Source organism: Sinocyclocheilus rhinocerous, unplaced genomic scaffold (assembly GCF_001515625.1).
Source record: "Sinocyclocheilus rhinocerous isolate Xijiao unplaced genomic scaffold, SAMN03320098_v1.1 scaffold509, whole genome shotgun sequence".
Taxonomy (NCBI): Eukaryota; Metazoa; Chordata; class Actinopteri; order Cypriniformes; family Cyprinidae; genus Sinocyclocheilus; species Sinocyclocheilus rhinocerous.
In genome coordinates this window covers 567730-584112 of record NW_015652428.1, presented here as the reverse complement: position 1 = coordinate 584112, position 16383 = coordinate 567730, and the positions used below count along the sequence as shown (strand labels likewise).

Genomic DNA, 16383 nt, shown 5'->3' with positions numbered 1-16383 from the left:
GAATAGAGAAAGAATAGAGCAAGGTAGTGTTAGAGGCATTTTTTTTGTTTTTTTTTTGCTTTTGTTAATTGTATAATAAATAAAAATAAAACAAATATAATACATAAAGATTAGAAAAGCTAGTGTTAGTTTATTTTTTTAAAGAAAACAAGCAGTTAGTAAATGAATAGAGCGCAAGTCTTAAAGGGACAAGTAAAAAAAAAAATAGAATTAGAATAGAGAGTGCTAGAGTTAGAGGGTCAAATAAAGATGGAAGAGATGTGTTTTTAGCCGATTCTTGAAGATGGCTATAGAACTCAGCTGCTCGGATTGAGTTGGGCAGGTCATTCCACCAGCAATTAAACCATTATCCGCAAAAACCTTGGAATAATTTACACCAAGATGTTCCCGCGCTCATGTCAACTCGATGACGTTTGCGCGCATGCGCCTAAAAGCCCCAAGGCAGGCGCATGCGTATGACTGTAGTGGACTGCGCCATTTTGCTTCGAGTGAGAAACGCTGTTTATCGCGCTCTATCTAAAATTTGGTGAGTGTGCGCGGGGTAAAGAGAGACTCGTACTTCCACCGTAACGTTCTCACAACTAGAAAACATGTCAGACTCTTCGACCGCAGATGTGGGGCCTGTGGAGGCGGGGGTGCGTAAATTATCGGAGCTGAGAGTGATTGATTTGAAGGCCGAGCTGAAGCGCCGAAATCTCGACATCAGCGGCAATAAGAGCCTGCTTTCAGAAAGACTCAAAAAGGCAAGTGCAACACCAGATATATCTAATAACATATAACATATCTAATAACATATAACATATCTAATCATTTTGCAACTCTCTCCTGTATAAACATGCTTTGCATGCATAAGTTACTGGGGTGGGTGTTTACTGCAGTAACGTCACGTGCGGTTTATGGGCGAATCGTGTGTTTTTTTTTTCTTTTCTAATAGGATGTATTGGATTACTGGTAATTTGTCAAATGCATAACTTTGTTACGCACAACTCTCTGGCTATTGCAGACATCAAACTAGCTTTGCAGGATGTTTTGAATTCAATGCTTAGGTAATATGCAGTGAATGAAGTGTAGGTTGTCGTGTAGAATAATGATGGATTGTTGTGAAGCTGTAAACAATAGGGAAATGGATGACATTTATGCTTGTATTTGACTATATAAATCATACTTTCGTTTGCAGGCCATTGAAGAAGAGGGTGGAAATCCTGATGAGATCATTGTACACCTAGAGATAACTCCTAAAAAAACACCTCGGCGAACTCCAAAAGGTAAAAGTGTGTTTTGATGTTTTTTATTTCAAAATCATTTAGCTACTACATCGTGTTTCACAAATTTACACAAAACTTGCTTCAATTTAATTATTTACAAAATTTATATACATGTGTGTGTATATATATATTTTTATTCTCTACAGGAAAAAGACAAGACGAACCTGATGAGCCTGAAGATTGCACCCTTGAGGAGGACTCTGTTGATGGCCAGGTGCTTCGTCATATAAAGTTGTTGATGGATATGATCTACGTAACTGGGTTGGGTTATTTTGCATAGGTTTATCTTAACTTAACAGCCGCCTTTACTTCCTTTAGGAGGACCCGGATGCTATTCCAGAGAACCTTCATGAGATGGATATTATGGACATGAATGTCCTGGATGAAGCTGATATGGGCAATGGATGTGAGCCCGAGGGAGACGAATATGACGAGGAGGTCCTAGACACGTTATTGAACGAAGAGAACACAGCCAACCTGAGGGAGGATGACGCAAATAACCACGACGCAGAGGATGTCACTGATGTTGTCACGAGTAAATTTGAGGTAGAGGAGGTGAGTTTTTAAAATTAGCCAATCATACTGTTGTTTTGTTTTTGTTGCACATTGTGTGACGCTTTCTTTGGCTTTCAGGAAATGGAGGCTAATGACGTAGACGTGAATGAGAACCAGGAAGCTCCTTGTCAGGTATTTAAGGAAGTTTAATTTTTTTTTTTTTTTCTACGATCGGCATTGGGTTTATTTTGTTGATCTTTATTCATTTTTCACCTTTAGCAGGAGGATGATGGTGAGCATGGAGGCGAGGACACAAAAAGTGTAAAAGGTACTATATGGGGTTGTCTGGAATTGCTCTTAAAGTCAGGGTGAAGCCATAAGGTCCATTTAGTATTAATGTATCAGGTTACTCAGGAAAAAGAGACTGGAAATCCAAAGTTGATTACTGGCTTTCTGCATTACTGACAATACATTTAGCCATTTAAATATTTATTTAGAACCATGTTATAGTCCTTCACATGCTCTTTTTGGACGGTGCGGAAATGCAAAGAACCAGCAATCTGTTTCAGTTAGCACATAGGTTGGTTTAAATGGTTGTTGCAGATGCAATTTAGTGTTTCTAGGTTGCTTAAAGAAGACCACGAAGAGAAGATGAGAAGAATTGGATCATGCTGAAGCAAAATCACTATAGGACTCAAAGTTTGTTAATTGGAGATTTCACTAATGGACAATTTGCTTGTTTCAAAAGAAACACAATTCCTGTAAAGACAGCACAAGCTGCTTCTTCCATATCACGGACACTTCAAGTACTAAAGTCGACGATGGACACTCGGATGTGGTGCAGGTCTTGTGGCTTTCCCTAGTCAACAGCTTGCCCTCTGCTTCGGGGTGCAGGTGATCTGAAAAGAAATGGCCTGTTGTCTGGAAGCTTGTTGCTTGTCCTCGCTTTGGTTTTTCCAGTCTCTTCATAGGGTAGCTTGCCTTTGCTTGTGTATGAGACAGCAGAGGGCCACGTCCTAGTCCAGTTCCACGATAACCATTGCAATGTCTCAGAAGTGATTAAACTCTGTGCCATTCTATTCCTGTTAAATCCGTAGAAAGTGAGAAAGTAGCCGGGTCTTGTATATCAGAGCCACTTAAGGAAGACACCACTGAAGAGCCGACTGAAGACGAGAAATCTTCAGTCTGGGATTCTCACAAAGAGGAAGACCATGTGCAGGACCTTGCTAACGTCGAGGAGGCCGCCAATTTGGAAGCCGAATCGTCAGCCTGCGAAATGGACGTTGATGCATCAAAGCAAAGTGAAATTGAATCAACAAGCAAGGACCAAGAAAATATTCAGGACAATTTGGTGGACACCGAGAGCACTTCTGCTCAGGCCGCTAATGGTAGCGAAACAGATTTGCACGATATCGAAAGCGCAGTTGATTCGGAAAGGGCATCCAAAGGAGAAGCAGTCGAGGAATGCAAGAAGACTGAACCTGCTGAGTCTTCAGAAGTGAAAGAGTCCTCTGTAGAGGGTGATGATCAGAAAAAGAGGTTTGTTGTTTTCTGTCTACTAGAACAATGGCTTTCTCTGTTTCATTGGCTCCTTTGTTAACAAGTATGGGTGCTCTTGGGAGGTATAATCGACTGCGCATTTCGTCTACCATTTTGTCATTTTCTTTTCTACCTTCAAAAAGTAATGTACCAGAAATTTGGTTTGCCAGTCCAAGGTATGTTTAACGTAATTGGGCTTCACATGACTATTCAAGTTATAGTATCCAAATCTTCGTTCATTGTTTGTCCTCACTAGGTGGGTATTTGTTTATCGACACTGGTGTTCCCGTTTAAACTGCCCATTCAATTTCTCATTATGCCGTTTTATTTTTCTCTAGTGGTGATGAGGATTCATCAAGCAAGCCTGACTCAAAAGATGATAAAGGTGGGTTTGCAGTGAGCTTTTTAAACAAGAAATAGTTTCTGGGCTTTTCTAAATTGATTTTTGGGCCCTATCAGGTAGCGCAGCTGCTAGCGGAAGGAACCTTTGGGTCAGTGGACTGTCTTCAACCACGAGAGCGACAGATCTAAAAAATCTATTCAGCAAATATGGCAAGGTCTGCATATTCTAGAAAACTAAAAAAATTAGGTTGCTCTTAGGTGGGATGGTGTCCTGAACCATATTTGTTACCACTTGCAGGTTGTTGGTGCTAAAGTAGTAACAAATGCCCGAAGCCCCGGTGCTCGCTGCTATGGGTTTGTTACAATGTGCTCTACTGAGGAGGCCACAAAGTGCATCAGCCATCTGCACAGAACCGAGCTGCATGGCCGGATGATTTCAGTTGAAAGGGTAAATAGTTTAGTTTATTATTAAAGGAACACTCCACTATTTTTTAAAATAGGCTTATTTTCCCTACAGTTAGACAGTTGAGTTTTACCGTTTTCGAATCCATTCAGCCGATCTTCGGGTCCGGCGGTAGCACTTTTTTAGCTGTAGCTTTATCATAGATTATTGAATCTGATTAGACTAATATACAGGTGTATCTCAATAAATTAGAATGTCGTGTTCCAGAAGGCCAACTATTCACTAAAAATGTTTTTTTTATTGAAGTATGAAGTTCTTATGAAGTATTCTAATTTGTTGAGATAGTGAATTGGTGGGTTTTTGTTAAATGTGAGCCAAAATCATCACAATTAAAAGAACCAAAGACTTAAACTGCTTCAGTCTGTGTGCATTGAATTTATTTAATACACTAGTTTCACAATTTGAGTTGAATTACTGAAATAAATGAACTTTTTTCCACAACATTCTAATTTATTGAGATGTACCTGTAGTTCCTAGCCATATCGGCCTAGAAAATCGCAACTTTTCATTTTCCGTCGGTCTTAGTACACAATGTAACTACAGAAGAGTCAAGTTTTAAATAGGAAAAATATAGAAACTATTTGGTCATTTTTGAGCGAGATGCTAACGGTCTAATCAGATTCAATGATCTATGCTAAGCTACAGCTAAAAGTGCTACCGCTGGACCCGGAGATCGGCTGAATGGATTCGAAAACTCGTTTAACTCTAGGGGATTTGGAAAATGAGCACATTTTCAAAAATAGTGGAGTGTTCCTTTAAGGCGTTAACACAGTTTCTGAATTTGGACATTCAACTCGCTTTATTCCTGTTTTATTTCAAACTGACTTTACTCAAAATGGATTTTCCAAAAGCTTTCTCTAGTGTGTAAGGGCCTTTATTTCTAAACTTTTTATTATAAATTGCACCAGTGCATGAAGTATTGCTTCAGAGTTGGGTGGCTGTCAGTATTATTGACACAAGGTGTGTAGTCGAAGCCTTGATTTGTATATGTATTTAGGCTAAGAACGAGCCTGCCGGAAAGAAGCCTGCTGACAAAAGCGATACCAAAAAGTCTGGCAGTGACAGAAGACACTCCTCGGACTCAAAGACAGAAAAGTAAGTTGTAGATCAATAATATTTGCAGACATCTCTGCATGCCAAATGACCAGGGGTGTGTCTAGAGGGGTGGTACCGACCCCCCCCCCCCTCACAACTGTCAACTGCTGTTTCTGTAATTTTTTCTCTTGACAAGAAGTGCATTTATTCCGAATGTCTTTATGACCACATCAAACCGGAGGCGTTTCAGATGCGCGCCTCAACTGGACTTCAGCGCCAGGCGGAAACGGTACTGTGCTCGTAGCGTGTGCTGTTCAATTGCACGGACAAAGGCGCCGGCACGCGCTGTAGCCTGTATCATTTAATATGAACGCGCGAATGAAACCAACTACGTGCATGCAATGCCGTGGTCAGGAAAGTCATGATGTTATCAAAAAGACGATTTAAAGCTGCCTTAAAACTAGGGGTCGACCGATATATCGCCAAGGCCGATATATCGGCCGATATTTGGCACTTTTTAAATATCGGCCGATGCGTTTGAGGCGGGACTTTTATTTTGACGGCGCTGAGAACGGCAGCCCCTGAGCACACAGTGCTTACATTCTCCCTCTTGTTCGCTGTTGTCGTTCAGTTCTGTCTAATATGGATTATCTAATACGTCTGTCTAATAATCAGAACAGTTAAACAAAGGAATTAAAATGTATATAAAGTATTATAATGATTGCTTTTATATTATTAGTAATAAAGTCAAACATTATAATACTTTCTTGTTTGCCGTCAGCATTCAGCAAATACGCATTTATATAATTTAAACAAATCGTTGAATGTCTAATGAACATCTCATTTCAAACACCTTGCAAACTTAGTCGGATCCAGTTGTGAGATCTTGTGAAGTGTGCATTTGTATCCTGCATGATCGCGTGTTCTCTGCGTGACGGACGATCCGTTAGAATTGAATGTGGACCGGAGGAGAGTTCAGCTTCACTGGAGATGCGATCGACAAACTTTAAACTTGTGATTTTAAATTATGCTGCGCTTTATGCATTTGCCCACTGCCATATTCATGTCATTTTCATTGCGTGCTCTATGTAAAATGAGTGTTACCTTGGCTTTATTTGAAAAAAAATGATTCCCAATGCACACAAACTTCCCAGAATACTGAGTGCCCTGTTACAGTGTTTACTTCCTTTTTTATTATATTATTTATAAAATATTTATTTATTTGTGAAAAATACTTTGTCATCTAAAGTATAAGTTTGTTTATTTAACATTTATTTTAAATACATTTTCAAATGATTTCAATATCTTTGTTCTGTTGTATTTATGTAGGCCTGCTGAATGTTAAATGGATCCAATCTGCGATCGACAAACTTTAAACTTGTGATTTTAAATTATGCTGCGCTTTATGCATTTGCCCACTGTCATATTCATGTCATTTTTTACTGTGTTCTGTATGTAAAATGAGTTACCTTGGCTTTATTTGAAAAAAACATGATTAATGCACACAAACTTCCCAGAATACTGAGTGCCCTGTTGGTTACAGTGTTTACTTCCTTTTTAATTATATTTTTATTAAATATTTGTCATCAAGTATGTTTATTTAACACATTTATTTTTTTAATCAATTTTCAAATGATTTCAAATGTCTTATTAATTAAAATAAATAAAATGACATTGGCTTTATATCGGCCACCCAGCTTTCCAAGATATCGCATCGGCTGTCAAAAAAACAATATCGGTCGACCGCTACTTAAAACTGCATGTAATATATTTTAAATGAGTCACATTTAAAGAACATGTCTGAAATGGTTCATCTAACACACCCGATTCAACTCATCAGTTCATTAGAGACTTTAAGACCTCAAGTGTGTCAGAAAAGGTAAAGAGATTTGAGAAAATACGATTCGTGTCAGATCTGCGTCACGTTCAGCAGCGGCAGCTCTTAAAGAAATAACAGCCAAAATAACCTAATAGCCAGCTGCTATGATGTCAAAGGACAAAGAAAAAATAGGAAATCAATAACTTTTATAGCTTTAAGGATTCATCTGTATTTAATTTAGAATGTAGTGTTTGATAACATCAATTTCTGTATATTTCTGCTGAAGGGCACAGGTAAATGACATTTAATATAGTGGGTTTTTGTGAAGATTGTTTTTTTAAGTTCACTTAAATTATAAATTATTTTTTTAAAGTCTAATAAATGTTAAAATTGATAGCTCTCAGTTATACTGTAATGTTAAATGGCTATAGTAAATGGTTAAATATTAGGGGGAAAAACAATTTTATAGAGACATCAGTAGTATTGGTATCAGTGATACTGGCATTCAAAAGATGCCATTAAACAAATATTTAAAAATATACTGTATTTGTTGTTTGTACATTAATTTGAAGATTTAATGTGAAATTATTACAATATAAAAGTATATTTAAAAACTTTAAAGTATGGTTTTCAGGTACTCTTTACACCTCTGATTAATCGCGATTAATTTCAGAAAAATAGTGTGATTCATCAGTTAATTATTTTTTTTTTAATCGATTGACAGCAATGAGATATATAAGCAAAGATACGAGTTGTATACACACACATACACCTATGTTGAAAGCTCCTTAGAGTTTGTGCCTAGTTGTGTTATTCAGCCACAATGCACCAGCACCGCTTAAAATAGAAATCGTTGTTGCGTTTCTTCCTGTTGTTTCAAAGATTAAAGGCACAATCACTTTCCCAAATAGTCTGCAGTAACATGGTAAACGCTAAAATGTGGGGTTTTAATAATGTTAGTGTTCTGACACTTGGAATTTTAAGATGTAGAATAGTAAACAAACACCTGTTTGTATTGAATGAACAAACGTTTTTGCGTGGTAGTCTTATTTTATTTTCATTTGCAATGTCCAAGAACAGCTTCACATTTAAATGATTTTCTTTAATCAGATGAGAATATGGCTATTAAATATACTATTTGTGTAATATTGATGATTAAGTTAGAGGTTTGTTTATTTTTAGACAGAATTTTAGGTATATGCAGTACAGTGCAGTGCAGGTAAGAGCCAATCCACCAGGCTGTGCCAAGTTGACCAGCAAATTAGCAGCCCTGAACCTGGCGCACACGCAGTCTGTTTGGACAATAAAAGAAGTTGAGAACAATTATTGTCCGTTCAATGGGTTTTATTTATAAAAAAAGAGAGATGCGTTGTCCAGGCACTTGTGCAGTGACATTTTATGTCATCCCACTTGTGTTGGGGCACATGACTTTTCCCATGGGCCCCCCCTGACTGGTTCTTGGTCCCCCACCCTGTGCTACCCCATAAAAAAAAAAATCCTAGAATCGCCCCTGCAAATAACTGTAACAATCTCATCATACATCCTTATAGATCTGAGAACAAAGATGAGAAGTCTGAAATCTCTGATGGAAAAGGTAAAAAAAAAATAGCTTTCACGTTTGTTACTACCTTAAGTAATATCCTAAGATATCCAGATCTTAATGGTTCAATCTTGCCATTACAGAGCAAGGAGGAGAGAGGACCGTCGTGATGGACAAGTCGAAAGGAGAGCCGGTCATCAGTGTGAAAACAAAAAGCAAAGAACGAGTACGTTTCATAATTCGAACCGTTTTAAATCCAACTGCCTTGTTGTTTTAGAAGTATTGAAATTTATGCACCGATTTTTTGTTTTAGAGCACTAAGAGCCGTGACCGTAAGTCCTCCAGCAAAGAGAGGAAGGACATTTTGTCATTTGACCAGATCAAAGAGCAGAGAGAGAGGGAGCGCCAAAGGCAGCGGGAACGAGAGATAAGAGAGGTGGAGAGACGCAGACACTCTGGGTAACTACTGCCTCCCATCATCTTCCTCTCAACCTGATCTACTGTTGATCAAAAACCAATTTAGCAGTTTTTCCACTGATTTCTCAACCTGTTTAATTACATTCCAGTGAGCGAGACCGCGACAGCCGTACGGAGCGAGAGCGTATCCGCCTCTTCCGGGAGCGGGAGGAGAAGGAGAGGTTGATGAGGAAGCGCAACTGGCTAGAAGTGGAGAAGCAGCGACTAAATGCGGATCGCATGGAGCGTGAGTTTTTGGAGCGCGAGCGTCTCCGAATAGAGTACGAGCGGCGGCGTGAACAGGAGCGCATTCATCGTGAGAGGGAGGAGCTGAGGCGACAACAAGAACAGCTACGATTTGAACAGGATCGACGTTCCCTTAAGAGGCCTTACGACATGGATGGCAGGTATGCATAGGGTAGGGTTGCCGAAGTCACAGATTTTGTTTAGGGTCGCAGGAACGGGTTTCCACATCCAACTTCTTACTCTACCTGATCATTTTTTAGAAAGTTCAATGACTAGGAGCATCTTGATTTGTCAGTTTTGACCATGCAAGCATGTCTGGATTTGTGCAATTTTTCTGTTTCCTCTTTCAAATGTACAGAAAAGACGACTGGCAGATGAAGAGAATGACCATGGATGATCGCGGTGGAAGGTCGGATTTTGGACGCCAAGACCGCTACCAAGATTTTGACCACAGAGACCGCAGCCGCTGTCAGGATGACGTGATGATGGACAGGTAACACCAGCAATGTCTAACAGCACCCAAACATCTAGACATTTGTCTATAGATTTTGCTACTATACGGTAATAATTTGCATGCCTTTTTCTATAGGAGAGACAACAGAGGCGGGATGCAAGGAGACCAGGTAAGAAAAGTCCTTCACGGATCTTAATTCGATTTGATCTTTGGGTATTGGATGGCATCTCATCCTATTTTCTCCATCCACAGCACTTTTCAGATCGGGACAGACATGGCAGGGACAATCGTGACAATTGGGGTGGCGGATACGACAAGCGTGGAATGAATCCTTCGAGGCCAGTGCCAGGCGGGTAAGTTGATTTTCCTCCTCTGGTCAGATGTGCTGTGGTCTTAGACCTCTTTGTTCAACTGTTTGTTCTGCTTCTTTGTTTTTACAGTCGTGACAACAGGGACTGGGAGCCTGGACGTAAAATGGACGGGGACAGAAACTGGCAAGGTTTGTCCAATAAACCTCCTATTAAGCTTAGAAAAGGTTGTATGTTCTCCTCCCTTCTGATTTATTACCTTTCTTTTTTTAGGAGCTGACCGAGGTGTCCCGGGACAGGGTCACGTGGCACGGGGTGGAATGGCAAGGTAGTGAGATTTAGGCTTTCGTGGTCTTGTTTGGAGTATAGTGAGTTTCATGGGTTTTCTTTTGTTGTGCATGAAACTAATATATTTGTCTCTGTAGCCGAGGTGGATACATACAGACAGGGACATCCCAGTCAATCTCTGGAGCCTTAAACCGACCGAATCAGATGATGCAAGGCAGCGGAATGCAGGGAGGCGGAGCCTTTGGTCGACGCTATTAACTTGCATCCTCTTCCCTTGTTTATCTGTTGTGTGCAAAGAGACTTTGCAGCTTGTATATTGCCATTCAAGCTTTGTAACAATTTTTTTTAAGTCCACTTTTCTTTTCATGGTGTAAAGACTTAACAGAAAAGTGGTTTCATTGTGTAGAGATTTTATTTCGACTTTAGTTTTTTCTCCATTCCACATCTCTAGATTTTAGTCATTTCTGTGGTACACTTGGTGAATGCTCAGGAATGTTTTGCTAAAATGAAACCTATCTTTGACACCATTAACTAGATGTCCACTTGTTTTTGACGTGTTTCAATAAATTTATTGTGGAGTTTTCTTCAAAGGAGTGCTCTTGTTTTCTTATGATGCCACTAGGTGGCACTCTTAGTCTAAGCATTATTAGAGGAACTTAACGATGCTGGCAGAGCTGAGAATGCAAGTAAATTTTTACATTTTCTGAAAAAGAACACTACATTAACAATTGCGTATCATCCAATCGGAACATGTTAATTTCGTATTTCAGGTTTATTTAGTAAAAGTGATGGTTGCGTTATCAAGAACAGCTAATAATATGTGGCATCTCTCTAGCCTTGGTTACAGTTTAAGATGTTTTTGCATTACTAAACAGAAAACCGATGACTACCGTCATGTCCGTCGGCCAATTGCTCAATACATTTGATTATTCAGAGCTTGATTATTCATGGCGTAGGAGGAATGTGGTTTTTAAAAAACCGTTACAAATGCACTTTCTACATGACTTTTAAATGTCAAAAGAGCAAAAGATTGCATATTGTGGAAGTCTAATCACTGGAGTATTAGATCACTGATATATCTAATGATAACCAGTGTTGGGAGTAACGCATTACAAAAGTAATAATATTACAGTAGTATATTACTTTTTGCTGTAACGCAGTAATATAACGCATTACTAATCAAATTTGGGTAATATTATTACTCGTTACAATCTCAGTAACGCAAGTATATATACCTAGCACATTATGAACTACTGGATGTTTAATGAGCAGCAATAAACTACATTTTAGCATTTTAGAATGCCTAGTCATAAGTCTGTGGATATTTTGGTGAAAGTAACTCAAAAGTAGTGTAACGCATTACAATTCAGAGACAGTAATATTGTAATGTAACTAATTACTTTCAAAAGACAGTAACTAGTAATATATAATGTATTACATTTTGGAAGTAACTTGCCCAACACTGATGATAACCCTCAAGTTCCCACATTGAAAGGGAAACCATTTCCTGAATGTTTTATTTTGGTATATATCCTGAATCACACTGGTAGTTCCTTATTTAGATGTTCCTCAGAATTTTATTTATAAGTTAGGGGGCGATGTTGTCCCAACTTTGAACCTCTTTGTACAGTCCAGAATCTGTTTTCAGTTAATCATTATGATGACAAACTACAGGGGAAATTGTGCATTGCTGCCATGAAATTAGCCATGGTAATGGTATGGGATGTTGTTTAATATTTCAATACAAATCACTGCAGTGCAACTTTTGGTGGGGGCAGGAATTTGTAATGGTCATCTGTATGATTGTGTTTTAAGAGTAATTAGCAACAAAGATATCAATAAAGATTAATTAAACCTATAAAACTTTGGTTTGACCCCAGTGACTCGTAACAATGTCCTGAAGTAACCTCTGCCTAAAGTGATGCCTTCTTGGGAGGCATCTTGAATGATGTCACTAACTTAGATCAGGTCGTGCTGGAGTGGCCAATCACGTCCAAGCTGGAGGTTTTGGAGGTGGAGTCAGACAGATTTTCATTCCTAGAAAAGCCTGGAGGCCATAAAACTTTCATTATATATCATGATGTTGAAATGTGCCAAGAAATTGTTCATAAATTTATGCTCCCTACAATCCTGACTGAACTATTATCCAAGAACTGCTGGTTGCCTTCAGTCCTAATGATACTGTCCATTGCTTCAGGTCAGAATGATGTTCGGCTGTTTGAATTGGCACGTTCTACTCTGAAAATACGCCGATATATAGACCAAGCCATTTGGAGCAGAACCTGAGCAAGGCTGGAAATTCAATTACTGTACCACACACCCATGAGAATTTTTGTTCTCCCCTGCAGATCACTAGCTATACAATGAGATTTCTGGAAGTTTCCCAAAAGAAAAAAACATCCTCTTTAAAGCCTGGAAGAGCATGAATGTGGGGGACCTTTTTTGCTCAGAACATGTCTTTGCCGTTTCTCATGTTTCCCTGAGCAAAACTCGTTTAAAATTCCCATTATTCTTTAGCAACTGAATTCAGATTGTGGTCCTCCTTCAAAACAAGTCTGTATATGCCTAGTTAGTGTAGTTCAGGTATGTGAAACCAAAAACATTCCTCTCTGAATAGATTTCAAGCACCTAGTCAGCTAAGAAGACATGGTAGCCACACTTTTGAGCGCTTCCAAGATTTATCTGCTGATTTATATTTTATCTAGAGGACATTTTACAAGTAAGATATGCCTTAATGCTTTGTCTTGCATGTGGTGGGTTTATCTGAGGTAATGAAAGGACATTTGTCTGGATTATTCAAGTTTTTTGGCCCCTTCCATTGGCCCGCTTGCCCCAACTTGCCTGCAGCAAAATCAGATGTTCTTCCTTACTCAGATAAGAGAAAACTTTAATCATATTTAGTGGTCTTGCTAAGGTAAGGTAAGCAACACTATTGTTGTTCATACTTAAGCTTAGGGATTTGAACGAACCTCAAAGTATTATGCTTTGGTGTGTAACTTAAACTGCACCGTTTGTGCTACTACAGCCATGAAACTTGAGGAGAGGTATGCTATTGCTATTATAAGCTAAATGATTTTCATTTGATAAATGATAAAATGGACTATTTTTGTCCAGCAATTATTATACAGACAGGTAGGTCATTTTGACTTTAGCCATTCAAAACACTATAGTATGATGTGAGCATCAGGTGCTGTTCACACAGAATTGTATTTAAAAATATGAAAACAGCACAGAATAGGGGCATCAAGATGTATTTTATGTGATGTGCTTAGAAAAAAAAGTAAATAGCAGAAATAGCTGACAACTGTTGTTAATGTAAATGCAACTGGGGGAAAAGCTTAAACCAGCCTAAGTTGTTTCACTAGACTTAGCTCACAGGTCCCAGGCAATCCCAGCTGGTTTTTAGCTGGGGGTGAGCTGATCTCCCAGCTTGACCAGCTAAAAAGTGACAACAACCTCTATAAAACCAGCAATGCACACAATGTGTTTGTGCGAATTAGCTTACATTTTAAAAATCTACTCACTGTCACTGCTTTGTGGTAAACAAATTTATAATTGGACTGGACTCCAATTTAACTGCGTATCCTTCGTTTTTAAATATTTCAGAAGCTTTACAAGATATTAGCAAGTACATAAAACACTATGAAGGCCTGTCTTATGACCGAGAGCTCATAAAACAACAGCACCAGCGCATCAGACGCGAGACGCATCCAAACAAACAAGAGCTTCATCTAAACTTCAACGCCTTTCAAAGGTACTTAGGATTTTTAAGACATCCACCATACTTAAATATGTACATATGAATTTTATTAAGTACTGATTTTTTTTTGTAGGGAATTCCACCTACGTCTCAAGCCAGATGTAAATGGCTTCACAGAAGATTTCAAGGTCCAGTCAGAAGATGAAACTCAGATGGTGGATCTCTCTCACATATACTCAGGAGCAGTAGAAGGTAGGACATTTTGAAACACATTCATTGTTTTGAATTCCACACAATTCTTATCTATCATTAATGTTACTAAGATGAAACTGTTCATGTCTCAAGATGAGAGTGAATCCTCATGTCAAGGGTCTGTTCTCGAGGGTCAGTTTGAAGGCTCCATTACAACAGCCAATGGGACGTTCTACGTCGAGCCCATTGACAGATACACCACCTCCAACACTGACGACCATTCCATCATTTATCACGAGGATGATGTGGGTAAGTGATTATAATGTATTTCTTTCTTCACTGAGGTAAAGCTGTGAATTAGTCCTAACAAAATTTTGTGTTTACTGCAAAAATAATTTTCTTATTCAGTATTTTTGCCATTTTTACAATAAAGACGAAAAATCCATAAACCATGATAAATTTAGACCTATTGCAAGCAGAACTGTTCAATATAGCTAGCGGTTTAATATAATAATAAGACTTTCCCAACCCGATCTCATGAGATGTGTTTTATGAGTAGGCGATTTTGTATGAATTTGTACAATGTGATTTTTAGAAGAAAAAAAAAATATCATGAAGGTCCACCCATGTAACTATAAGTGTATGAATTTGTACGATCTCGAATTGTTTAATTAAGTTAAAAAATAATGTTTAACAAACTACTTTTTTGTAGTTTTAGCTTGAAAATGGGAATTTTATTTAATTCATTAATTTTATATTGTTATTATTTATTTTTTTATTTACTTTTTTTAAGGAAACATTTAGTAACCATAATGCCCTAGCAACCACATAGCAATGTACTAACAGTCAAAAAAAAAAGCTACTTTTGGAGAAAAACTATTATATCTACTTAGAAAGTTATGGTTTTAAAAGTGAGATTTGTATTTCAAGTGGTGCTGCTATTGTATTTGCTTTTGTTTGTCCAAACATTCATTGAACTGTGTGTTTTTTTTTTTTTTTTTTACTGCAGTTCATTGTCGTGCTAGTGAGTGGTGTATTTGCCAATGAGCATCCAAACTCATTTGTACAAAACTTTGGATTTGTTTCAGATGAAGCTCCAAATGCTCAATATTAGATTTTACAAGAATGCAAAACAAGTGCATTTCGACTAGTGGTCTCAGACTTTTGTACCCTGAATTGTTTTGATGCAGTTTCTGGGATTTACATTTGCGTCTGTGCACCTCTTTCACTGGGGTCGTAAAAAGACACGTGTTCCTGCCTTTGTATAGCAGGAGGTAAACATTGGCAGAGAGACAAGTGTATGTATAATCTGTGGATATTGGTGGTCATGTGATCTCGTGCTTGAAGTCACACCATACGCATGTGGTTTCAAGGTTACTGTAGAATATTTCCCATGGAAATTCAGGGCCTTCCTCCAACCCTTCAAGCCCCTCGTCAGACAGTTTATTCACCGAGCCTAATTACAGTCTGAGATCTCCCACAATGCTTTGCACAGGTGTCGTCTCCCATTTCCCATGTGTGTGTGTGTGTGTGTGTGTGTATATATATATATATATATATATATATATACAGCGGGTATAATAAGTATTGAACACGTCACCATTTTTCTCAGTAAATATATTTCTAAAGGTGCTGTTGTGAAATTTTCAAATTTTCAACAGATGTCGGTAACAACCCAAGTAATCCATACATAGAAAGAAAACAAAACAAATAAGTTCAGAAATTAAGTTCTGTGTCTGTGGAATGACACAGGGAAAAAGTATTGGACACATGAAGAAAGGGAGGTGCAAAAAGGGATGGAAAGCCAAGACACCAGCAGAAATCTATCAGTAATTAGAAAGCAATCCTGCCCCTTGTCAGTGGAAATTAATATTAGCTGGTTCAGTCTCAACTGATGGCCTATAAAAAGGTGTCTCATGACCAATGTGTCACACAAGAAACATTTCATGATGGGTAAAAGCAAAGAGCTTTCTCAAGACCTTCACAACCTTATTGTTGCAAGACATACTGATGGCATTGGTTACAGACGGATTTCTATACTTCTGAATTAGGGCTGCTCGATTATGGCAAAGATCATAATAACGATTATTTAGGTCAATATTGTAATCACGATTATTTAACACGATTATGAGGGGGCCATATGACCAAAACGTTATATGAGTGATTTATTTAAAAATAGTGATACATATCAAATATATATTTCCTGTAAATAAGGTTGCTATAACATCTACATTTTAGAGA

The 16383-nt window shown here is 38.3% G+C and overlaps 2 protein-coding genes across 4 annotated transcripts in view; both read left to right on the top strand.

Annotated features, from left to right (window-relative positions):
* The first annotated feature begins 271 nt into the window (after nt 1-271).
* Nucleotides 272-10819, top strand: safb (scaffold attachment factor B). 2 transcript variants are annotated; one of them, XM_016521128.1, is made up of 21 exons: nt 272-743; nt 1178-1265; nt 1412-1479; nt 1584-1811; nt 1899-1952; nt 2040-2088; nt 2858-3299; nt 3638-3684; nt 3759-3856; nt 3940-4089; nt 5102-5199; nt 8509-8552; nt 8642-8724; nt 8812-8957; nt 9065-9361; nt 9559-9693; nt 9790-9823; nt 9907-10007; nt 10095-10153; nt 10236-10290; nt 10388-10819. In XM_016521128.1, exons 1-21 carry the CDS (start codon nt 591-593, stop codon nt 10506-10508), a joined length of 2550 nt encoding a protein of 849 aa, XP_016376614.1. In that variant the 5' UTR covers nt 272-590; the 3' UTR covers nt 10509-10819. The 2 variants fall into 2 exon arrangements, with proteins under 2 accessions (XP_016376614.1, XP_016376613.1); XM_016521127.1 differs by having other exon boundaries at nt 1584-1820.
* Nucleotides 10820-12843: 2024 nt separating this feature from the next.
* Nucleotides 12844-16383, top strand: part of LOC107715085 (disintegrin and metalloproteinase domain-containing protein 10-like) — a 22493-nt gene continuing 18953 nt past the window's right edge. For both annotated transcript variants that reach the window (XM_016521131.1, XM_016521130.1), the window contains exons 1-4: nt 12844-12969; nt 13857-14004; nt 14084-14202; nt 14296-14451. In XM_016521131.1, coding sequence (XP_016376617.1) covers nt 12897-12969; nt 13857-14004; nt 14084-14202; nt 14296-14451 — 496 coding nt within the window. In that variant the 5' untranslated portion in view covers nt 12844-12896. The remainder of the gene's footprint in view (nt 12970-13856; nt 14005-14083; nt 14203-14295; nt 14452-16383) is intronic.